Source organism: Salvelinus fontinalis, chromosome 38 (genome assembly GCF_029448725.1).
Source record: "Salvelinus fontinalis isolate EN_2023a chromosome 38, ASM2944872v1, whole genome shotgun sequence".
Classification (NCBI taxonomy): domain Eukaryota; kingdom Metazoa; phylum Chordata; class Actinopteri; order Salmoniformes; family Salmonidae; genus Salvelinus; species Salvelinus fontinalis.
In genome coordinates, this window is record NC_074702.1 from 18,507,262 (window position 1) to 18,532,978 (window position 25,717).

The window sequence follows — 25,717 nt, forward strand, 5'->3', positions numbered from 1 at the left end:
GGGATTGACCAACAGAGAATGGAGGGTGTTAAAGAGCAATACACAATACTAGGCCTCGACCTATGTTGTGAAACTCATTGTTAGGTTAGGCCTAGTTCAATCCAACCAAGGAACACAATGACTTCTTAATAAAAGCCATTCACCCGTGTGCATGTTGTACGCATGTTGTACTGAAACTAGAAAGAAATAACACTAATGTAAAGTGGTGAAAAGTGGGGTGAGGTGAAAGTGCCAGGAGCTGATGATTAATATGACAGAGTCAATCCTTCAAAAATTAGGGAACCAACGAGTGTGGAGAAATGTTGAGTGACAAAACAATCCACCCAAACTTCAAATTCAAAAGGGCAACTAGCATTTGGCTACTGCCTGTCCAAAGAGAACAACATACACCAAGAAACAAACACACCAGCCTATTGAATTGAATTTATTTTGGGTAACAGACACATACAACAAAATGTACAATTTGTACCCAGAGGATATCACTTGAAAGTTTTAATTAAAACGCTTGTTTCCAAAGTGGTCCTCAAAATTAAATTCCATCAGATTACATAAGATTAGCCGAGGACGATCACAGACGAAGCTGCGCCTCATATGGGGTGAGAGAGCGTTTGATACTTGGAAAATTATTGTGCAGCTTTGCATTTAAAAGCAGTTAGATAGTGAAATATTCATTAAGGCATGACTGATTTCTAAAGTGAGACATCTCATTTGGAGAAACTGGGTAATTGGAGTCCCCACTGAAATATGTATGATCTGGTGAGAGCTCAGAGGGATCTAAGAGAAGGCCCCCATAACATCACCATAACAAGCACAACATGTCCCCATAACATCACAAAATGTCCTCATAACTTCACCATAATATCCACAAAATGTCCCCATAACATTTAAAATATCTATATATTTAAATGTAACCTTTATTTAACTAGGCAAGTTAGTTAAGAACAAATTCTTATTTACAATGGCGGCCTACCCCGGCCAAACCCTGACAACACTGGGCCAATTGTGTGCCACCCTATGGGACTCCCAAACACATCTGGATGTGATATAGCCTGGATTTGAACCAGGGACAGTAGTGACACCTCTTGCACTTAGATGCTGTCACGATCGCGTTGACATGAACGAGAGGACCAAGGCGCAACATGATTTGAATACATCTTCTTTAATTTATAACGACGAAGATGATCACCAAACACTTATACAACAAAAACAACAAACGATCGTGAAACTTCAAACTACTTACGTCGACATATACATATACATAAACAATGACCCACAAACAGCTAAAGCCTATGGCAGCCTTAAATATGGCTCCCAATTAGAGACGACCGAAATCAGCTGTCTCTAATTGAGAACCCATTCTGGCCACCATAGACTTTCCTAGACAACTACACCCAACATAGACACAGCTAGACACATACACTCAACACAAAACCATAAACTACAACCAACACCCCTTCTACCATATAATACCCCAAAATACACACATACCCCATGTCACACCCTGACCTAACTAAAATAATAAATAAAACAAATAATACTAAGGCCAGGGCGTGACATAACCCCCCCCTTAAGGTGCGAACTCCGGACGCACCAGCACATAGTCTAGGGGAGGGTCTGGGTGGGCTTCCTTCCACGGCGGCGGCTCCGGCACTGGTCGTGGTCCCCACCCCACCATAGTCATAAGGGGCAGCACCGGGATAAGGGGCAGCACCGGGATAAGGGGCAGCACCGGGATAAGGGGCAGCACCGGGATAAGGGGCAGCACCGGGATAAGGGGCAGCACCGGGATAAGGGGCAGCACCGGGATAAGGGGCAGCACCAGGATAATGGGCAGATCCTGGCTGGATGACGGCTCCGGCGGATCCTGGTTGGACGGCTCATGGCTGGCTGACGGATCTAGCTGCTCATGGCTAGCTGACGGATCCGGCTTCTCATGGCTGGCAGACGGATCTGGACGCTCATGGCTGGCTGGCGGCTCTGGCAGATCCTGTCTGGTTGGCGGCTCTGGCAGATCCTGTCTGGTTGGCGGCTCTGGCAGATCCTGTCTGGTTGGCGGCTCTGGCAGATCCTGTCTGGTTGGCGGCTCTGGCAGATCCTGTCTGGTTGGCGGCTCTGGCAGATCCTGTCTGGTTGGCGGCTCTGGCAGATCCTGTCTGGTTGGCGGCTCTGGCAGATCCTGTCTGGTTGGCGGCTCTGGCAGATCCTGTCTGGTTGGCGGCTCTGGCAGATCCTGTCTGGTTGGCGGCTCTGGCAGATCCTGACTGACTAATGGCTCTAGCGGCTCCTGACTTACTAATGGCTCTGACGGCTCGGGACAGACGGGCGGCTCTAATGGCTCTGGACAGACAGATGGCTCAGACGGCGCTGGGCAGACGGATGGCTCAGACGGCGCTGGGGAGACGGATGGCTCAGACGGCGCTGGGGAGACGGATGGCTCAGACGGCGCTGGGGAGACGGATGGCTCAGACGGCGCTGGGGAGACGGATGGCTCAGACGGCGCTGGGGAGACGGATGGCTCAGACGGCGCTGGGGAGACGGATGGCTCAGACGGCGCTGGGGAGACGGATGGCTCAGACGGCGCTGGGGAGACGGATGGCTCAGACGGCGCTGGGGAGACGGATGGCTCAGACGGCGCTGGGGAGACGGATGGCTCAGACGGCGCTGGGGAGACGGATGGCTCAGACGGCGCTGGGGAGACGGATGGCTCTGGCCGGATGAGGCGCACTGTAGGCCTGGTGCGTGGTGCCGGAACTGGAGGCACCGGGCTAAAGGCACGCACTTTCAGGCTAGTGCGGGGAGAAGGAACAGGGCATACTGGACCCTGGGGACGCACATTAGGCCTAGTGCGTGGGGCCGGAACTGGTGGTACCGGACTGGGGACACGCATCTCAGGGCTAGTGCGGGGAGCAGCAACAGGATGCACAGGACTCTGGAGACGCACAGGAGGCTTAGTGCGTGGTGCCGGAATTGGTGGTACCGGGCTGGAGACACGCACCATAGGACGAGTGCGTGGAGGAGGAACAGGGCTCTGGAGACACACTGGAAGCCTGTTACGTGGTGTAGGCACTGGTGGAACTGAACTGGGGCGGGGAGGTGGCGCCGGAAATACCGGACCGTGCAGGCGTACTGGTTCCCTTGAACACCGAGCCTGCCCAACCTTACCTGGTTGAATACTCCCCGTCGCCCGACCAGTGCGGGAAGGTGGAATAACCCGCACCGGGCTATGTAGGCGAACCGGGAACACCATGCGTAAGGCTGGTGCCATGTATACCGGCCCGAGGAGACGCACTGGAGACCAGACGCGTTGAGCCGGTATCATGGCACCTGGCTCAATGCCCAATCTAGCCCTACCAGTACGGGAAGGTGGAATAACCCGCACCGGGCTATGAACACTTACAGGAGACACCGTGCGCTCTACTGCGTAACACGGTGTCCGCCCGTACTCCCGCTCTCCACGGTTAGCCTGGGAAGTGGGCCAGGTCTCCTACCTGCCCTCGGCCCACTACCTCTATCCCCCCCCCAAGAAATTTTTGGGTAGTACTCGCGGGTCTCCAGCCCTGCCTCCGTGCTGCCTCCTCATATCGCCTCCTCTCGGCTTTCGCTGCCTCCAGCTCTTCACGAGGGAGGCGATATTCCCCCGGTTGCGCCCAAGGTCCCTTACCATCCAAAATCTCCTCCCATGTCCATGAGTCCTTAATGCCTTGATCCTGTTGCCGCTGGTCATGTTGCTTGGTCATAGATTGGTGGGTCATTCTGTCTCGATCGCGTTGACATGAACGAGAGGACCAAGGCGCAACATGATTTGAATACATCTTCTTTAATTTATAACGACGAAGATGATCACCAAACACTTATACAACACTAACAAAAACAACAAACGATGGTGAAACTTCAAACGTAAGTGCACACACAAACTACTTACGTCGACATATACATATACATAAACAATGACCCACAAACAGCTAAAGACTATGGCAGCCTTAAATATGGCTCCCAATTAGAGACAACCGAAATCAGCTGTCTCTAATTGAGAACCCATTCCGGCCACCATAGACTTTCCTAGACAACTACACCCAACATAGACACAGCTAGACACATACACTCAACACAAAACCATAAACTACAACCAACACCCCTTCTACCATATAATACCCCAAAATACACACATACCCCATGTCACACCCTGACCTAACTAAAATAATAAATAAAACAAATAATACTAAGGCCAGGGCGTGACAGATGCAGTGCCTTAGACAGCTGCTCCACTCGGGAGCATCACCATAATCACCCCATAACATCACCATAAATTCCATATAACATCATCATAATGTCCCCATAACATCACTAGAACATCTCCAAATGTTCCATAACATCACCATAATGTCCCTACAATGCTCCTATAACATCACCTTAACATCCACCTAATTTTCCTATAACATCACCATAATGTCCCCATAACATCATCATAACATTACTAAAATGTATCCATAATGTCCCCAGAACATCATCATACCGTCCCCATAACATCACCGTTGTTTCCTAATATCCAACACCCTATGACCTTTTAACATTTTTAATTAATTTAGCTATTTGATTTGGAATTTTAAGACCCCTTTGATTTGGAATTTTAGGACCCCTTAAAAAATATTTTATGAAACATTGAATTTGGCTTTACTAACATTAGCCTATAGAAATGAATTGAATTACAGATTCATAGATGGGGGAAAAAACTCCCTTTTCCCCCCAGAACACTCTCAATTCGTCGCGGCATGGACACTTCAAGGTGTCGAAAGCATTCCACAGGGATGCTGGCCCATGTTGACTCCAATGCTTCCCACGGTTCTGTCAAATTGGCTGGATGTCCTTTGGGTGGTGGACCATTCTTGATTCACACAGGAAACTGCTGAGCGTGAAAAACCCAGCAGCGTGCAGTTCTTGACACAAACTGGTGCGCCTAGCACCTACTACCATACCCCATTCAAAGGCAATTAAATATGTTGTCTGGCCCAACCTTACCAACATAATTAAAGCAGTAAAAATACATGTTTTGTCTTACCCGTGGTATACTGTCTCATATACCACAGCTGTCAGCCAATCAGCATTCAGGGCTCGAACCAACCAGTTTATAATGCAAATTATAAAAGTTTGAGTCCTGAATGCTGATTGGCTGAAAGCCATACCACAGGTATGACACAATGTTTTATTTGTACTGTTCAAATTACGTTGGTAACCAATTTATAATAGCAATAAGGCCTGAGCAGCTATAACAAGGGCTGTTCTTACGCACGGCTCAAAACAGAGTGCCTGAATACAGCCATTGCCATGCTTAAATATGCTTAAATTATTGTGAGCTCTTGAGTCTATATATGCATGATCTTCATTACCAGAAAATGCCATAATCTTATTGGCAGGGTTAAAAAAACAGGACCACAACACGATGCAAGCAAGCTATTGGCTACCTTGCCATCTCCACCAGACAAAAACAAAGATATACAGTACAACTAATAGACATTACAATCACATCTACACAAGCGAAATAGCTGATAATACCATCACCAAACCTGCATTTCCTTTATTGACTCCACGGGGACTGAGGGTTGGGACCTGTTTCTCAAGTTGGACTTCGCAGAACGCGAGCTGAGAGACATGTTGTTTCCACACCACCACGAATATGTCTTTGAAGTGTGAATACAGTATCAGAATTCTGGAAACAGTTGCAAGTTTTCCATGTCACGTGGAATTCTTATATTTTGGTCCTTGGTGTCCTGGGCTGGCTCGTGGGGCTCAAGCTGCGGTTCTCAGATAACACTTTCCCACCAATTAAATTGTGTTAGCGGTTTCCTTGGTTACGTAGGACATGTTTTTTTGTGCATTTGCTAATCGGGATCATTGGGACGTCCATACCCTACACCGTAACCTTAACCCATAGCCTAACATTAACCTTAAGTATAACCCTTGCCTAACCCTAACCCCAACCTTAACATTTACCTTAACCCTTTTCAATGTCAACTTCAATGGGGTATGGACGTCCCAATGATTCCGGATAGCACGGACCGTTTTTATTTCTGATGGGGGCAGCTACAACCACATCCCTGCAGGCTGCACCATGATGACCATAGAAATAGTTCGGCTAGAGACACCACAAATCTACATGATTTGTCACGGTCCACTCATGGGGCCACAAAGCAACTTCTCATTATCTCGTTGAGAAATGTCTGATACAGATTAATTTTTAATCAATGTAGAAAGATACGTTTGTAGGATGGCTTTTTGGCCTACACACGTGGTTGTGGTGTAGGCTGCTAGTCTACAGTTTGTCTTCTTTCTGTATTTGTATATTCACTTTAATTTGTAACGTTACACTAGAGGGAATGGGTCACACAGTTGGGATGCACAAGTATGGAGAGCATACAGGCAGGCATATACAAGCCTTTATCTTTCAAACATGCGTCTGTGTAATTAATGATTATTCCCAGGAGAGAGGGCCATGAATTGATACATTGGTGCGTGCAGCTGTTGAGTGTATCACAGGATACAATTATATATTTTCAAGATGCCTCGATGACACTTTGTAATGTAGGCCCTGAGGAGCAGAGACAATTTATTTCCAAATTCACACTATAATCCTCTTCATTACTTGATTTTACTAACGGCTTTGTAAACTGCAGAATTTGTGCATCCCAACATAGGCCAATCGGTTTACCAACACTACGAAGAGGACAAAATGCATGTATAAAGGTGCCGTATACTTTTTAAAACCAGTGGGTGGCAGTGTTTGATTGAAGAATGAACCGTCTGGAGACTTTATAGCGGACGCATATCAATCAGTATTGTAGGTACGTCTATACAATCTCCAATGGAAAATAATAACACCAGGCCAGTCATGATCAGATAAATAGTCGAAATGTCTTGATTATTCCCAGTGAAGGAAGTGCTTTTGTGATAAATAACATTTTATGATAAATAACATCTCATAGCTATGTTTTCCTGTTGGCTACCATAGCCTATGATAGGTATATGTCTATATTCCATCATGTCTGGTGGTTAAGTGTAACCTGGTCCCAGATCTGTTTGTGCTTTTGCCAACTCCATGGTCATTGTCATTGTCAAACAAAACAAAACATGTTTGACATGATAATTCCGTAAGGAGTTGGCAAGAGAGCAGAAACAGACTGGCACTCAGGCTACACCAAGTGGCCTTTATGATTTGGCTCCCCTTTCATCCCATTTGTGGCGCACATTGCCTCAAAATATCAGAGATATTCCTGCAGGGCCAGAGACCCCATACAAGACCTCCCCTTTATCAACGGACTTCCCCCCCTGCCTCTGTGCTCAGGCTCTGGAGCGCCGCCGATCGGTAATAAGAATTTTCATTCTCGCCAAGATGGAGGTCTCTTGCTTATTGAAGATAGAACAGATTGCCTGCGTGTTACAGTAGAATATAATTTCAATGGTGTTGCATTTCCATTTTCTCGGAAAATCTAGAGGAAGTAAATTCTTTGGAGATTTTTTTTCCACATCGGTATTCCAGCCATGAGCTCTGGAGAGGGAATAGATGAGGCTGCTAAGGATGCGGCCGACATAGCGGCGTTTTTCAAGTCCGGTAAGTGAAAGAGGGGCGAGCACCTCCGGTAGTCCACTCTATTGATAATGCCGTCTACATTGTTCCCGTATAGATGGTAAACTGATCAACAAATTCATCCAATGGTGGGTGGATGCGTTAGAGAAATACGATTATTATTCTCCTAAACAGGCTCCCTGTCATCCTCTCTGCTTTTATTCCAATATGATAACAGTCAACCTCGGATTATAGTAAATTACGCACACTTCAATGTAAAAAAAGAGGAGAGAAAAGAAAACAGGTGTAGTGGATGGTTTATAATCGAGAAATGAAATGTAAGAAATGTATCTCTATCCCGAGATGTGTGTAGACTACATCTTTCGATTATTCTGTACCCTACGTAGTGGCCAACGAACCTTTTGCAGTGAGCTGCTTGTTAGTCAGAACCACATCCTGTAGATTGTGATAGCCTATCATGTAAACAAACTGTAGCCTATGATGCCGCCCAGGTGAAGAGCCTGCACGACCTATCTGTAACATAACTGAGTTTTAGGCCAGGCCTACGTATCCTACGGAAACATCTTCCTGTTTACTCTCATACAATGTGTTATGGAATAACCAAGAATAGACTATCACTTTGTTCTATTGCTGTTTTGTTTATTTAGATACCCATTAGTTCATCAGGGCAATACACGAATCCCTATACAATTAATCTTTACAAAATATTCAGGTTATTGTGTTATTAGTGTTATTTATTTTAACTTATCTAATACTATTGAGTTTATCTCTGGTATACATTCTAATTATCTCTCTAGTCAATTTAATGGCATAACACAATATATATATTTTTAAGTGCTTCTACACAACACACTGCCATCATTTCCCCCGGCATTCATTGGGGTAAGAATGTAGTTCTGTTGAATTAACATTTTGGAAAGTTAAAAAAAAAGTACATATAGGTGCCCTGGGAACATCCTATGACCATGATGAGACCACCTCAGATGATCCACAGTCAGAGCAGCTGTTCGTTTGCGCTTAGCTGTTTCTGTAGCACCTGGTCTGGTGCATCTTGGTCAAGAAGTCTGTTTCCCACCATCCCCATTGATGACACACAGACACACAGACGGACGTTTGAGTGGGACAGACAGGGTCAAGCTGAAGTGAAGAAGGGACTGAGTCTATTGGAAAGATGAGTGATATAGCCTAATGATTTATATAATACATTCTATTCTGTTCTTTAGTGAATGCATGTTACACAGCATTGACTTGAGCTTTTAGGTCACTGGAGTCTGGAGGTAAAGGAAGTTAAGGAAGAGCTGTCTGACAATGTTAGGAAATGTGTTTGGCGAAGGAATGTCCCAACATTAATGGAGACAAGGGACCTTGAACTATAAGCTGATGGTAATCTCTAACAAGGTAGAAATATATGAATCGGCCTATGTTCCTTTCTCCCATAGTTACCACAAATATTTTATCTCAGTGTCTCTTTAAGACAGCTTGGAATGCTATAATGGATTGTATTATATTGTTGCAGTCTACTGTTGGTATGTGGCCAGTGTTTTCTGCTGTAGCTGCTAGAGACCATGTCCTGGGAGTTAACAATAACAACATGAACCTGAATGATGTGCATGAACAGCGTTTTCCTGTAAATGGTCTCTGTCTAGATGCTTTGAGTAGCCCATTTCACCTGTTACTATTATTGTTAACTGTAAGGACTCAGCTTAGCTTGCTATATTGGCTAATAGGGTTGTATTTTGTGCAGTGTTCAAGCTAGTAAGTCTTTTGCATGGTGATGCATTTAAACTTTCAAATTTCACGCATATTATGTAGATGCTAAAACTGGGATAGCTAGTTATGACGGTGTAAGAGAGAGGCCAGTGAAACACAACGCAAACAACATGACCCATAACTGGGTCCAAGCAAACGAAAGGAACAATTGATATGTTGGTTGAGTCCCAAAAGGCACTCTATTCCATATAGTTCACTACTTTTGACCAGAACCCTATGCCTTTGAGGTACTATATAGGGAATAGGGAATATATTCACTATAAAGGAAGCCATTTGGGATGCACCCACCCACAACACCATTCATCCTGAAGCCACAGTGAAAGGACAGAAAAGGCCATCCCACTTTCTGTAACCTCTCCAGCAGGCTTCCTAATTGCTGCTGGCTTGTTGAGTGTTGAAATCTTGGCACAAAGTTGCTCTTTCTTGTTGCACTGAAACACATTTCTTTAGTTTGGGGAGCTCTGGGTGCACCCACTGTGATGCCCTAGTTAATCTCGAGTAGGACTTCGGTTGTGCACTACTTTTGACCAGGGTAGGAATAGGGTGCCTTTTTGGACTCGTGTGGCTGTACTAGACAGCCTGGCTGAAGTTGTTTTTGTCATTTAATTGGGCTAATTTTAGTATTCACCCTTTGAAGAGTATCTAACGCAGTGATATACTAGACAGTCTGTATTGGAAGTTGATACGCATAACATAAGCCATAGCTCGATGATTTAGGGAAGTCAACTATCAAAACAGTATTCTTTTCAGTTTATGGAGACATATTTCTGTTTGGAGTTGTTGTGGTAGTCATGGAGATGTTGTGCTAGTCATAGTCGTCTATTATTCCTCGTCATTATCTTGTGATGAGGTAGACAGATGGACATTATTATGTCATTCCCACAGACATTGTATAGATCCAACATTGTATACTGAGTCATCCTCTTGTGAGGTGGTCATAACTTGTAGTCCACTTGACGATGAGGCTCATTACAGCAGCTCAGTAGCATGCCTATGATGTCAGCCCACACAACGTTTTAGGTCTATGTCCCAAGAATTCAAACTATTGCACTGTAAGCTTATATTCACTTTACACTGAGTGTACAAAACATTAGGAACACCTGCTCATAGACTGACATAGACTGACCAGGTGAATCCAGGTGAAAGCTATGATCCCTTATTGATGTCACTTGTTAAATCCACTTCAATCAGTGTAGATGAAGGGGAGGAGACGGATTGAAGACAGATTTTTAAGCCTTGAGACACTTGAGACATTGATTGGGTATGTGTGCCATTCAGAGGGTGAATGGGCAAGACAAAAGATTGAAGTGCCTTTGAATGGGGTATGGTAGTAGGTGTCAGGTGCACCGGTTTGAGTGTCATGAACTGCAAAGCGGCTGGGTTTTTCACGCTCAACAGTTTCCCGTGTGTATCAAGAATGGTCCACCACCCAAAGGACGTCCAGCCAATTTTACACAACTGTTGTAGTCAACATGCGCCAGCATCCGTGTGGGAACGCTTTCAACACCTTGTAGAGTACTTGCCCTGATGAATTGAGTCTGTTCTGAGGGCAAAAGGGAGGGGTGCAACTCAATATTAAGAAGGTGTTCCTTAAGTTTTGTACACTCAGTGTATAGAAATACTATGCATTTACTATTTACCTAGTTATTACATTGGCACTGAGTGTAGTATACAGAGCTTTGGGAAGGCATAAGGTTGTCTTGGCCTGTTTGATGTTAGTTGACTCTTACAGGGATCATCCTGTCCCTCACTGTACAGTAAGCTGTTGTAATGCAGAGCTGCTCGCTGGCTATTCATAGCGTACTGTGGCATTGCCCATTAGCTTTCAATGACCCAAATCAGGAGGTAATTTTCAGTGGCTTTTTAAGGATAGCAGACTGAAAGAATTGTGTAATTGAATTATGCTTATTTTTCTTGCTTTTTAAGAACAAGACGAAAAATGTATTACTAACTTTAATGACACAGCATCATGCCATGCTTTCAAATGAGTACGCTGTAGCTCAATCAGGCAGCTCTGATTTACACGTTTTTTTATTTAACTAGGCAAGTCAGTTCAGAAACATTCTTATTTACAATGACGGCCTAGGAACTGCCTTGTTCAGGGGTAGAACGACACATTTTTACCTTGTCAGCTCAGGGATTTGATCTAGCAACCTTTCAGTTACTGGCCTAATGCTCTAACCACTAGGCTACCTGCCACCCCAAGGTAATAAGATACTAGTCATCCATCATACCACCAGTGGTTTAATGAGACCAATGGTTCCAACAAAGATGTAGTGTTTACTATGTCAAAGTGCCTTCTATTTCTGTCCTGTAGTCAGGCTCCATTTTCCACCACATAGCTGCCTCGCTTTGCCCATTTACCATATTACACAGTGGGGTTGTTCTTGTGAGAGGACGGCCGTTACATTGGCAACGGTATAAATCAGGATATTTTCTGTGTACATGATTGTTCCACTATCCAGCTCAAAGCAGGCTGAGGTTTGCCAAGTACTTTCATTGGATTGGTTCTTTGGAAAAGCCCCTTTGCTAAATTATTATGTCCCCATTCCATTTAAATATTACTTGCTTTCTAGTGGTGATATTATGCCAAAGAAAGGTCACAGTTATCATCTATTTACCATCAACTGTTGGACATGAAAATTCAAAATGTCTTTGTCCATTTAGGAATGAAAAATTAGATTATGGCTAGGCCTAATTAGACTGGCCTGTAATGGCCTGTAATGTGAGCCAAATTGTTGTACTGTCTGTGATCCAGCGTTATCACCCAGTGGGATCATGCTTATCGAAGTGGAAACCTAAGTGTTATGTAATAAAATGTCTACTGGCTGCTGCTGAGGAACAGACTTGACCCAACTAAAGTCTTCTTAGCTGTGTCATAATAATGGTGTAGTGTAGTAGGGATCAGATGCTCCAGAATCAATTCACATCATGAGAGATGGAGAGGGGAGAGAGAGAGAGGGGGAGAGAGAAAGAGAGCGAGAGAAAGAGAGCGAGCGAAAGGAAGGACAGAAAAACCACCTCTGCAAATGATAGAGTAGTAAAGGCTAAAGTCAGGGTGGAGTAGACCAGCATGGCTTGCTTTTATACATATTCTACAGTCAAAAAGAATCCTCTTGCATTCTATTGCAAAGTAATTGGCAGTTGCTTCTAGTGGAGTAGAGGCAATCAGCCCAGAGTGGCATTGCACCATGAGACGGCCTCAGCCCAGCCGCCATCATGCCATCCTCCTCATAATTGGAAAACGAAGAGCTTTTGACTGGAGCTGTTCTGTTTTTCCCAGACTCACTTTGATGGTTTGGTTTCCCCCTCCTCTCTTCAGCGAGTCTACTGTATGCTTACAATGGAGAGCAGATGTTTTAGTGCTGCTTGACTGTTATGTTTATTGTAGAGCTGTTTAAAAAGCAGCCTGCTGAATGTCTTTTATGAGACCAATGGCATTTTTGGTATAGATTAGTTAGAGATACTAGGCTTTTCACTGACCCACAGAACTATATCAGGCCACATCTCACTCAAAGCAGCAATCTGTGCACAATTCTGTAGTATAGATCATGAACTGTAGGCCTATGTGAGTTCTGTGGAAGAAATCTAAAGAAAACTGTTAAAACTGCATGCATGATCAGAAGAATAGCAAAGTATTTACCGGGAAAGATTCTTAAGCAAACAACCCAAGCATGAATTGGGAGTCAGGTGAACTACTGTTCTGTAGTCTGGGGAAATTCATCAGAAAGTGAGATTAAGAGGCTGCAGATTGCACAGAACTAAGCAGCAAGAATTGTTTTATGGTGGAGATATGATTATTCTCTTGTAGTCATGCACAATGCTCTTGGATGGTCATCAATCAACAAGATCAGAGAAAAACACATGCTTATTTTATTTCACAATGTACACCATTTAAAATGGAATTTCTTTTCACACAATGGTTTCAGTTGGTAAGAGATAGACATTCCTCCATTACAATAAATACATTGTCCCCCATCTAAGTCTTATCTCGGCAGAGAAGAGAAATAGGCAAAATAACATTTCGATTCAGAGTAATAAAGAAATTGAATAATGTATCTGAGCAAACCAGAAACCTTTCAATTTATAAATTCATACAATACTTAGAACTACTTAAATATAACAAATTGCAAGGTTGTGCAGGACCATGGTAGATGAAGGAACCAATCTACCTTTTCAGACTGTTAGATCATTTATCTGGTCAATATGGCAGTGTATTATGTCTGTTGTTTGTAACAGTGTGTTAAGTGTGATTGTATTGTAAATTGTATTTTAACGTTTAAAGACTCTTCGAAGATTAGTCCAAGTGAGGATTAAAAGAGGTCCTAATAAAATAAAATAAAACACTAAGTCTAACGCTTACAGGGTAAGGAAACCAATATGTCATTTTGTAATTTGGGTGAACTATCCCTTCAAAAATCTACATTTCCCATTTAAATAGTCCAGATTTGCATACAGATAACCGTCAATGTCAATAAATAGGAATTGAGCATGCAGAGTGAAGTCAACTAGCCTAAGGGATGGCTTAATTCAGTCAAGGATATAGAGGTATCAATCACAGCAGCCTCAGCCTGCCACCCACGTTGCCTGGGGGCCAGGAAGGAAGGAAAGAAAAAGGTATTGTGGGCCATGAAGAAGAAGAGTGGCTGTGGGCTGAGCCTGCCTGTGTGTCTCCTTGAAATCCCTCATCTGATAAGAGAGGATTTCCTATCCATCAGTCAACCTCAGCCACCCACACCCTACCAGACACACACACCCAGCAGCCCCGTCCTTCCCAGCACTAAGGAGGCGTCTGGAATCAGGGCATCTCATCTCAGAACCCTGGCCTCCTAGGTGTCTGTCTGTCGGCCTGCCTTCCTGTCTGTGTCCCTCTCAGAGACTAGCTGTTATATCAAACAGAGCAGCAGGGTTTTATGTGTTTCTGAGCTTATGTATTAACACCCCTCTTCTCTCTGATGGTAATAATAAACTCAGACGCACACACATACACACGCGCGCATTTGATCCTGCCCGTCGTTCATACAGGACGGCATATTAAAAATCATATACTGTTAAAAGCCTTTGTTATGTTTTGAGAACATGCCTTTCCTCTTTTTAATGAGGCACACACACACACACACACACACACACACACACACACACACACACACACACACACACACACACACACACACACACACACACACACACACACACACACACACACACAGGGCTCGGTTTGGGAATCAAAGCAGCATGGCCCATAGTGGGACTGAGCTAGGGGATGTTTGGTGTGGTGTGGTTGCAGCTGTGTGCCCTCCCTGTGCTTGTCTTCAGTGAACAGCTGTGCACAGCCTGTCAAACAGGAACTCCACACGGAGCGAAACATCCTCTCCCCTTTGAAGACACTAACATCTTTAGATCCTCCTGGTGCTGCACTCTGCCAGTGGTCGCCTGGTTTAAATAGATCACGTGCCGCTGCTCAGATTTGTATAAAAACAAGCAAACTAAACTAAAATCCACATAATACAATATTGTATTATCTCATTCACCCTGTTCAAGTTGGTGTTTGTTTGTATGAGAGATATTTTTGCTTCACTTTTAGATGTCATACCCTGGATAGTTAGACATGTGTAATTGACTGTAACTCATAGCCATTTCCATGTTTGAAAGCCCCTAGGTGAATAGGCAAGAGTAGGATGCCAGTGATACAATGCCAGAGCTACAATGTAGGATGCCAGTTACAAAACCTAAGGCTTTGTCTCACTGCAGAGGACCCTCTAGTCTATATTTACATTCCATTTTTATTTTTTTTATTTTTTTACATTTCAGTCATTTGGCAGACACTCTTATCCAGAGTGACTTACAGTTAGTGCATTCACCTGATGATAGCTAGGTGAGACAAGCACATTATCACAGTAAGTAAATTTAATAAATAAGTGTTAGTTAAAGAAAGGCACGTTTTTTGGGGGGTAGATGTGGGAGGTTTCTGTCGGATCAGCATCATGTGAATTCCCCGTCACATGTCTTCAAGACACTTTAATTGTGAGCTTAATATATTTTAACATCAAATCCACAATGCTGTTAACATCGAATAGCCACTGCAGTTTGCCGCCCATTTAATCCCTAGCAGCAGCATATGCTGGTTTGTCTTTTGAGAAGCAGGCAAAGTAGAGCTAAGCTGTAGCTATCCCATGCCACTGATAGATGAATGACCCAGAAAGAAAACAGGGCTGTACTGCTAACAGCCCACAACACCACAGTACTGCTAACAGCCCACAACACCACAGTACTGCTAACAGCCCACAACACCACAGTACTGCTAACAGCCCACAACACCACAGTACTGCTAACAGCCCACAACACCACAGTACTGCTAACAGCCCACAACACCACAGTACTGCCATAGACGTAGAAGTGAGTCAGTCTGTCAGAATGAAGAGAAAGCCTCACTTCACCCACTGTAATGTGCGACTGTAAAAATCAGAGCAGACGATGACAGACTGTGTTTAACTTGAATGACTCCAGGTGAATTATCCAGCATTCTGCTTCAAATATATCGTTTTTTTCAGGCCTGTGGCGGTAGAAAGATCTACAGATTCCCACTCAGGAGTTCTATATCATGATTCATTCCTGTATCAGTTTGTCAGTGTAACCGATGTGAAATGGCACTAATAGCGTTTCAATCGGTCACGTCACTCGCTCTGAGACCTTGAAGTAGTTGTTCCCCTTGCTCTGCAAGGGCCGCGGCTTTTGTGGAGCGATGGGTAACGATGCTTCGAGGGTGGCTGTTGTCGATGTATGCATAGGGTCCCTGGTTCGAGCCCAGGTAGGGGCGAGGAGAGGCCTGTTACATCAGCTGTAAGTCATTTGGTGGCTTCTTGTTCAATTCTGTTTGCATCCCAAATGGTACAATATTCCCTGTATAACACATTACTGCTGTATTAGGAATAGGGTGTCATTTGTGACACAGCCCATGTCTCATGCTGTTTCATGTCTTTGACTAGCCAGATACTGGGATCAAAGCAGCTCTTCCTTGTCCTCTCATCTGCAGGCAATAATCACAGGCTCTAGGTCGGAAGAGATTCTCAAAGCCAGGCCACTGCATTCATTCACTGACCATTCTTTTTCATCTGAATTTTTCTAGATTCTCTCCCTCTTTCAAAATGTGAGCCCAAACTGGACGGACCCAGTCAACAAGCAGGTAATTTATTTACTTCATTATTTTTGCTTTGTCTGTGGAATGTATTGTATAATTGTGCTCCGCGTAAGACGTGACATCTTGCTTTGGGATACCCTCTCAGATATCTGTTTATGCCTGTTTGTGGTCAGGTTTGGGGAAGAAACAGAAACACATCCTATCATATCTCGTCATGAGAGAGAGAGAGAGAGATGAAATGACCTCTCATTTGAGCTCCCCTTATCTCTCTGCTTGGGTATACTGTACACAGCTACTATATATCGTATATTACATGGCTGCTGTTGCCAGTGACCTGCTCTTAGTGCACCCCAGCTGATTGAGAGTGAAAGTTAAGTACAGAGGGTTTGGCTTAACTAGAGGTCCTCATCACTGACTCAGTGCCATCAGAGCCTTTCGGTGTAATTTTTTCACCATGGATGCTTTCTTGTGTGTAGTCATTTCCTATTAGGCTCTACATGGATTCTTGAAGGTTAATGTAGTATAGAGTTTTCACCCGTGACGTTCTTCATGGCTAACTGGTCACTGACCTGCTTATTTCTCAACTAGGTGACACAAGGTGATATAGGCAGACACACACACACACAGACACAGCTACACTTCACCGCACTTGACTAGTTGGCACGTGGTCAACCGAACTCTCACCTGCTTATTAACTGAATGCCATCACGGTCTCTGTGTTCTTTATGTTCTTTATGTTCAGAAGGCCTAAGTTTTAAAAACACACTGTCCAAACTTCACACCTAGACGGACTGGTTACTGATCGGTAGCATATTCTGATTTCCACATTCTGTTAGGTGAAGTGAAATATTTAACACATTTGTATCTACTATGATGAACCTGTTAGAGGCTACACATTAATTTGCAGGTGTTTCAGCTGCCAAGTTAATTATATAGGGTTAATAATGAGTTTCAATGAAGATATATGCTGACTCTGCTGTTACTGAAGATGGTCTGTGTTGGCCAGAGGGGAAAACGGTTTATGTGTGAATTATTCAATAAAGTTGACCAAACATTTTTCTATCTGCTGAAAATTCCCTTTGGATATTTTGAATGCTACGTAGGTAGAAGAAGTACGGTAGGCTATTTTAGCTTACCTTCTGCTGGTGGCCAAAAATCTACCATGTGCACTAGGTGCCATGTTCTTGTGAACAAATTACATTTCTCTTTCCGTATTGATATGCTTGTATCAGTCTAATATAGAACATCAGTATGTCTTTCAGGCAAGCATTATGATCATTCTTTGCCTGTCTTTCTTACTGATAGCAATGATTTTTTTTCTGGAAGATCTTAGCTGAACAGAAAGTGTAAGATTGTGTGTAATTGAAGTGTATAGGCTACACCTTACTATAATCTCCCAGCAGAACACAGAACTGTCTCTCCCTTAATTGGGGCTTGCTGTGGATCAGGATCAGTAGGAGCAGTTCTGCTCTGTTCTGTGTTTCTGTGGGAGAGACAGAGGCACACACACACAAAACGATCTGCTCTCCAGAGGAGGGCCTGTCTTTGGCCGCTGCCAAACCTCTGCCTGTGCAGTCAGTAGAGATCAGAACTGCTATGGTGACAGGGCTGGGATGGGAGGTATGGGAGGGCTGGGCTAGGAGGGCTGGGCTAGGAGGGCTAGGCTAGGAGGGCTAGGCTAGGAGGGCTAGGCTAGGAGGGCTAGGCTAGGAGGGCTAGGCTAGGAGGGCTAGGCTAGGAGGGCTGGGATAGGAGGGCTGGGCTAGGAGGGTTGGGCTAGGAGGGCTGAGCTGGGCTAGGAGGTCTGGGCTAGAAGCGCTGGACTAGGAAGGCTAGGCTAGGAGGGCTGGGATAGGAGGGCTGGGATAGGAGGGCTGGGATAGGAGGGCTGGGATAGGAGGGCTAGGATAGGAGGACTAGGCTAGGAGGGCTGGGATAGGAGGGCTGGGATAGGAGGGCTGGGCTAGGTCTGGGCTAGGAGGTCTGGGCTAGGAGGGCTAGGCTAGGAGGAGTAGGCTAAGAGGGCTGGGATAAGAGGGCTGGGCTAGGAGGGCTGGGCTATGAGGGCTGGGCTAGGAGGACTTTGCTAGGAGGGCTAGGATAGGCCATGCATTAAAACATGAGAGCACTCCTTTCATGTCTGTTGAAAGCAGGAGGAGAGGAGAGGCTCGCTAGCTCTCAGACTGTATTACTGAGATGAATATGATCATACAGTAGGAAGTGAGTAGCAACAATAGACATTTACTCTGTGAACCATTTGCCCATGGTCTATTGTCATTAAACATACAGTTGAAGTCGGAAGTTTACATACACTTAGGTTGGAGTCATTCAATCTCGTTTTTCAACCACTCCACAAATTTCTTGATAAACAAACTATAGTTTTGGCAAGTCGGTTAGGACATCTACTTTGTGCATGACACAAGTAATTTTTCCAACAATTGTTTACAGACAGATTATTTAACTTATAATTCACAACATAGTGGGTCATTAATAATCACAATTCCAGTGGGTCATAAGTTTACATACACTAAGTTGACTGTGCCTTTAAACAGCTTGGAAAATTCCAGAAAATTATGCCATGGCTTTAGAAGCTTCTGATAGACTAATTGGCATCATTTGAGTCAATTGGAGGTGTACCTGTGGATGTATTTCAAGGCCTACCTTCAAACTCAGTGCCTCTTTGCTTGACATCATGGGAAAATCGCAAGAAATCAGCCAAGACCTCAGAAAAACAATTGTAGACCTCCACAAGTGTGATTCATCCTTGGGAGCAATTTCCAAATGCCTGAAGGTAAAAACGTTCATCTGAACAAACAATAGTACGCAAGTATGAACACTATGGGACCACACAGCTGTCATACCGCTCAGGAAGGAGATGCGTTCTGTCTCCTAGAGTGCAAAAAGTGCAAATCAAAAAAAAAAAAGTGCAAATCAATCCCAGAACAACAGCAAAGGACCTTGTGAAGACGCTGGAGGAAACAGGTACAAAAGTATCTAGATCCACCGTAAAATGAGTCCTATATCAACATAACCTGAAAGGCCACTCAGCAAGGAAGAAGCCACTGCTCCAAAACCGCAATAAAAAAGCCAGACTACAGTTTGCAACTGCACATGGGGACAAAGATCATATATTTTGGAGAAATGTCCTCTGGTCTGATAAAAACAAAATAGAACTGTTTGGCCATAATGACCATCATTATGTTTGGAGGAAAAAGGGGGAGGCTTGCAAGCCGAAGAACACCATCCCAACCGTGAAGAACGGGAGATGGCAGGATCATGTTGTGGGGGTGCTTTGCTGCAGGAGGGACTGATGTACTTCACAAAATAGATGGCATCATGAGGTAGGAAAATTATGTGGATATATTGAAGCAACATCTCAAGGCATCAGTCAGGAAGTTAAAGTTTGGTCGCAAATGGGTCTTCCAAATGGACAATGACCCCAAGCATACTTCCAAAGTTGTGGCAAGATGGCTTAAGGACAACAAAGTCAAGGTTTTGGAGTGGCCATCACAAAGCGTGTGAAAGGAAGGCCTACAAACCCAACTCAGTTACACCAGCTCTGTCAGGAGGAATGGGCCAAAATTCACTCAACTTATTGTGGGAAGCTTGTGGAAGGCTACCCGAAACGTTTGACCCAAATTAAACAATTTGAAGGCAATGCTACCAAATAGTAATTGAGTGTATGTAAACTTCTGACCCACTGGGAATGTGATGAAATAAATAAAAGCTGAAATAAATCATTCTCTCTACTATTATTCTGACATTTCACATTCTTAAAATAAAGTGGTGATCCTAACTGACCTAAGACAGGGAATTGTTACTAGGATTAAATGTCAGGATTTGTGAAAAACTGAGTTTAAATGTATTTGGCTAAGGTGTATGTAAACTTCCGACTTCAACTGTACATACAGCCAAATACATCTCAGATGGCGCAGCAGGACTTTAGGATTCCCTAATGTAAGAACAGAGACACGTCTCTGGCTGCCATCTTTATTCTGAGAGCAATTCCAGGAAATCCCTTTGAGGACCATTAAGTCTCGTGTTTACACACAGAATGAGTCCAGAGTGTGTTCACCGTTCTCTGTTACGCGGCAGGGAGCGATGTACAGCAGGTGGAGAACCCTATTTCCATAAATACCTGATTTTATACAGCAGCAGTACAGCTTGGTTCTCTGTTTGCATCCAGCTAAACGTCCTGGACGACAGTTTGTCAGTGTCACCACACTCAGCAAGACATGCTGCATAGATATTTTGCTTACACTTGCCCACAATACACAGAATATGTCATTTAGAAAATGAAAAGCTTTTGTAATATGGAAAATAGCATCAACAAATAACTGATTATAATTCTATATTACATTATAATGCAGAAGAGTCTTTAAATTATTTTCAGCACAAATCACTGAAGGTTATTTTTTGTTTAACTAGGCAAGTCAGTTAAGAACAAATTCTTATTTACAATGACAGCCTACCCCGGCCAAACATGGGCCAATTTTGCGCCGCCCTATGGGACTCCCAATCACAGCCGGATGTGATAGTCTCAGACCGCTGCACCACTCAGGATGCCTCCTGTTGGTCAGTAGCACAATAGAAGACCCTTAACAGATTATCATCCCATCTCAATAGGTACCTTGGTAATGCTTCTTTTATTTTTTTACATTTTATTTCACCTTTATTTAACCAGGTAGGCCAGTTGAGAACAAGTTCTCATTTACAACTGCGACCTGGCCAAGATAAAGCAAAGCAGTGTGACAAAAACAACAACAGAGTTACACATGGAATAAAGCTACCTCTGCTGAAGACATTAACATGACCATTGCATATTGCACTGTATAATAATGATATAAACTCACCAAAAAATTAAACATCCTGTCACGTTCCTGACCTGTTTTCTGTTAGTTTTTGTATGTGTTAGTTGGTCAGGACGTGAGTTTGGGTGGGCAGTCTATGTTTTCTGTTTCTATGTTGGTTTAAAGGGTGACCTGATATGGCTCTCAATTAGAGGCAGGTGGTTTTCATTTCCTCTGATTGAGAGTCATATTAAGGTAGGTGTTTTCACACTGTTTGGTGTGGGTGGTTGTCTCCTGTGTCTGTGTATGTGTTGCGCCACACGGGACTGTTTTCGGTTTGTTTGTATGTTCGTTCTTTTATGTAGTCAGTTTCCCTGTTCATGCGTTCTTCGTGTTTCATGTAAGTTCGTTGTCCAGGTCTGTCTACGTCGTTTATTGTTTTGTAGTTGGTTAAAGTGTTGTCGTGTTTTCCGTTTTGTAAATAAATATTATGTCGACTTCAAACGCTGCATTTTGGTTCAATCCCTGCTCCTCCTCTTCGGATGAAGAGGAGGAGAAAAGCCGTTACACATCCCTTGGTCAGGACCCTGACCTTCAAAGATAATTCGTAAAAATCCAAATAACTTCACAGATCTTCATTGTAAAGGGTTTAAACGCTGTTTCCCATGCTTGTTCAACGAACCATAAACAATTCATGAACATGCACCTGTGGAACGGTCGTTAAGACACTAACAGCTTACGATGCAATTAAGGTCACAGCAATTAAGGTCACAGTTAAACTTACGACACTAAAGAGGCCTTTCTACTGACTCTGAAAAACACCAAAAGAAAGATGCCAGATGCTCATCTGTGTGAACGTGCCTTAGGCATGCTGCAAGGAGGCATGAGATCTGCAGATGTGGCCAGGGCAATAAATTGCAATGTCCATACTGTGAGACGCCTAAGACAGTGCTACAGGTAGACAGGACGGACAGCTGATCGTCCTCACAGTGGCAGACCACGTGTAGCAACACCTGCACAGGATCGGTACATCCGAACATCACACCTGCGGGACAGGTATAGGATGTACAGTGGGGCAAAAAAGTATTTAGTCAGCCACCAATTGTGCAAGTTCTCCCACTTAAAAAGATGAGAGAGGCCTGTAATTTTCATCATAGGTACACTTCAACTATGACAGACAAAATGAGGAAAAAAACCCAGAAAATCACATTGTAGGATTTTTAATGAATTTATTTGCAAATTATGGTGGAAAAAAAGTATTTTCTCTATCTCTCTCTCTCTCTCTCTCTCTCTCTCTCTCTCTCTCTCTCTCTCTCTCTCTCTCACTATATATATATACATCTCCCTGTCTCTCTCTCTCTCTCTATATATATATACACTGCTCAAAAAAATAAAGGGAACACTTAAACAACACAATGTAACTCCAAGTCAATCACACTTCTGTGAAATCAAACTGTCCACTTAGGAAGCAACACTGATTGACAATAAATTTCACATGCTGTTGTGCAATTGGAATAGACAACAGGTGGAAATTAGAGGCAATTAGCAAGACACCCCCAATAAAGGAGTGGTTCTGCAGGTGGTGACCACAGACCACTTCTCAGTTCCTATGCTTCCTGGCTGATGTTTTGGTCACTTTTGAATGCTGGCGGTGCTTTCACTCTAGTGGTAGCATGAGACGGAGTCTATAACCCACACAAGTGGCTCAGGTAGTGCAACTCATCCAGGATGGCACATCAATGCGAGCTGTGGCAAGAAGGTTTGCTGTGTCTGTCAGCGTAGTGTCCAGAGCATGGAGGCGTTACCAGGAGACAGGCCAGTACATCAGGAGACGTAGAGGAGGCCGTAGGAGGGCAACAACCCAGCAGCAGGACCGCTACCTTGTGCAAGGAGGAGCACTGCCAGCACTGCCCTGCAAAATGACCTCCAGCAGTCCACAAATGTGCATGTGTCTGCTCAAACGGTCAGAAACAGACTCCATGAGGGTGGTATGAGGGCCCGACGTCCACAGGTGGGGGTTGTGCTTACAGCCCAACACCGTGCAGGACGTTTGGCATTTGCCAGAGAACACCAAGATTGGCAAATTCGCCACTGGCGCCCTGTGCTCTTCACAGATGAAAGCAGGTTCACACTGAGCACATGAGCACATGTGACAGACGTGACAGAGTCTGGAGACGCTGTGGAGAACGTTCTGCTGCCTGCAACATCCTCCAGCATGACCGGTTTGGCGGTGGGTCAGTCATGGTGTGAGGTGGCATTTCTTTGGGGGGCCGCACAGCCCTCCATGTGCTCGCCAGAGGTAGCCTGACTGCCATTAGGTACCGAGATGAGATCCTCAGAACCCTTGTGAGACCATATGCTGGTGCGGTTGGCCCTGGGTTCCTCCTAATGCAAGACAATGCTAGACCTCATGTGGCTGGAGTGTGTCAGCAGTTCCTGCAAGAGGAAGGCATTGATGCTATGGACTGGCCCGCCCGTTCCCCAGACCTGAATCCAATTGAGCACATCTGGGACATCATGTCTCGCTCCATCCACCAACGCCACGTTGCACCACAGACTGTCCAGGAGTTGGTGGATGCTTTTGTCCAGGTCTGGGAGGAGATCCCTCAGGAGACCATCCGCCACCTCATCAGGAGCATGCCCAGGCGTTATAGGGAGGTCATACAGGCACATGGAGGCCACACACACTACTGAGCCTCATTTTGACTTGTTTTAAGGACATTACATCAAAGTTGGATCCGCCTGTAGTGTGGTTTTCCACTTTAATTTTGAGTGTGACTCCAAATCCAGACCTCCATGGGTTGATATTTGATTTCCATTGATCATTTTTGTGTGATTTTGTTGTAAGCACATTCAACTATGTAAAGAAAAAAGTATTTAATAAGAATATTTCATTCATTCAGATCTAGGATGTGTTATTTTAGTGTTCCTTTTATTTTTTTGAGCAGTGTATATATATATATATATATATATATATATATATATATATATATATATATATATATATATATATATATATATATATATATATATATATATAACTCCAGCGGTCTTTTTAAATAGCTATTACAATAAAAGGGCATTATTATATATTTTTACATTTCACAGTATAGATATATCTTTCTGTCTCCTCTTTTTTAGTATTTTAACATCCATCTCAGTTTTAATCTCATCTGCTGTCATCCTTAGCTGAAGATGATGCTGTTGATGATGCTCTACCGTTGCTGTGAGGATCCAAGCTGTACCATTATAAGTCCAGCACATCATAATGATCCTGTTAGAGGCTGCTCACTGCTCTCGCCTTTACTCTCCCTTACTCACCCGACTACATGACCCAGCACAGCTGTCTCCATGTCATACACCACAGGGTCCAACTGGCCCCGAAGAGTAGGAGGTGTGACAACCTGTATGATGCCTCGACCCTGCTCCCCTGTCCCCCCCTGTCTACCTGTTAACCTGTCCCCCTGTGTCTCCTACCCTCAGCACAACACAACAGACCCAGTCCCACAGCCCACCTAATAGTGCTCCTTACTCCATTACAACCAGTCTTAATGCTAATTGTTACGTTAACATGCCTCCACTCTCCTCCTCTCCTCTTCTGCTTCCGGGCCGCTGCCTGTGAGCAGTTGCTTGCTTGAGTCTCTCCCTTCCCACTCCTTAATTGCCTCCGTGCGTCTTCATATGCAAGGGACATGGAAGTAATTCATGAGCAGTAATGAAAGCTGACGTGTCACCACCTCCCCCCAACTCCCCACCCCTCCCCTCCCCTCCACTCCCTTAGTTCCTCCCTACCCTGGCCTCTCTCTGTGGAGCAGAGTATAACAGAATATCAAATGAGCTCCAGAAACCACTTCCTTCTCTGGGAATCAGGATCTGTCAGACTGTTTGACCCTAGCAGCCCTTTTCATGGTAATTATTATTTAACCTTGTTTTTTCTCTCCAATTTCAAGGTATCCAATTGGTAGTTACAGTCTTGTCTCATCGCTACAACTCCCATACAGACTCGGGAGAGGCAAATGTCAAGAGCCGTGCATCCTCTGAAACACAACCCAACTTGTCAGAGGAAACACCTTGCACCTGGCAACTGTGTCAGTGTGCACTGCACCTGGCCCACCACAGGAGTCACTAGTGCACGATGAAACAAGGACATCCTTGCCGGCCAAACCCTCCCCTAACCCGGACGAACTGTGTGCCGCCCCATGGGTCTCCCGGTCACGGCCGTATGCAACAGAGCCTGGACTCAAACCAGAATCTCTAGTGGCACAGCTAGCACTGAGATGCAGTGCCTTAGATCGCTACGGCCATGGTTATTATTATTCAGACAGAGAGATCCAACGGGAGGACGAACCACACTGTGTGGTTCGAACAGGACGAAGGATAGTTCTGAGTTTATTCTGCAGAAGTAGAATGCGAATAAAAGCCCATGTGGCAAATATTAAG

The 25,717-nt window shown here is 44.3% G+C and overlaps 2 protein-coding genes across 6 annotated transcripts in view; one reads left to right on the forward strand and one right to left on the reverse strand.

Moving 5' to 3' along the window:
• The window catches only part of LOC129837441 (dynein axonemal heavy chain 5-like), a 70,463-nt gene extending 64,665 nt beyond the window's left edge, over positions 1 to 5,798 (reverse strand). For both annotated transcript variants that reach the window (XM_055903596.1, XM_055903595.1), the window contains exon 1: positions 5,562 to 5,798. In XM_055903596.1, the coding sequence (XP_055759571.1) occupies positions 5,562 to 5,648 (87 nt within the window). In that variant the 5' untranslated portion in view covers positions 5,649 to 5,798. The remainder of the gene's footprint in view (positions 1 to 5,561) is intronic.
• Positions 5,799 to 7,340: 1,542 nt separating this feature from the next.
• LOC129837732 (triple functional domain protein-like) overlaps positions 7,341 to 25,717 on the forward strand; it is a 138,158-nt gene continuing 119,781 nt past the window's right edge. Inside the window, exons 1-2 of one of the 4 annotated variants that reach the window (XM_055904130.1) lie at positions 7,341 to 7,603; positions 16,476 to 16,532. In XM_055904130.1, the coding sequence (XP_055760105.1) occupies positions 7,534 to 7,603; positions 16,476 to 16,532 (127 nt within the window). In that variant the 5' untranslated portion in view covers positions 7,341 to 7,533. The remainder of the gene's footprint in view (positions 7,604 to 16,475; positions 16,533 to 25,717) is intronic. The other 3 variants (XM_055904129.1, XM_055904126.1, XM_055904127.1) reach the window with 3 other exon arrangements.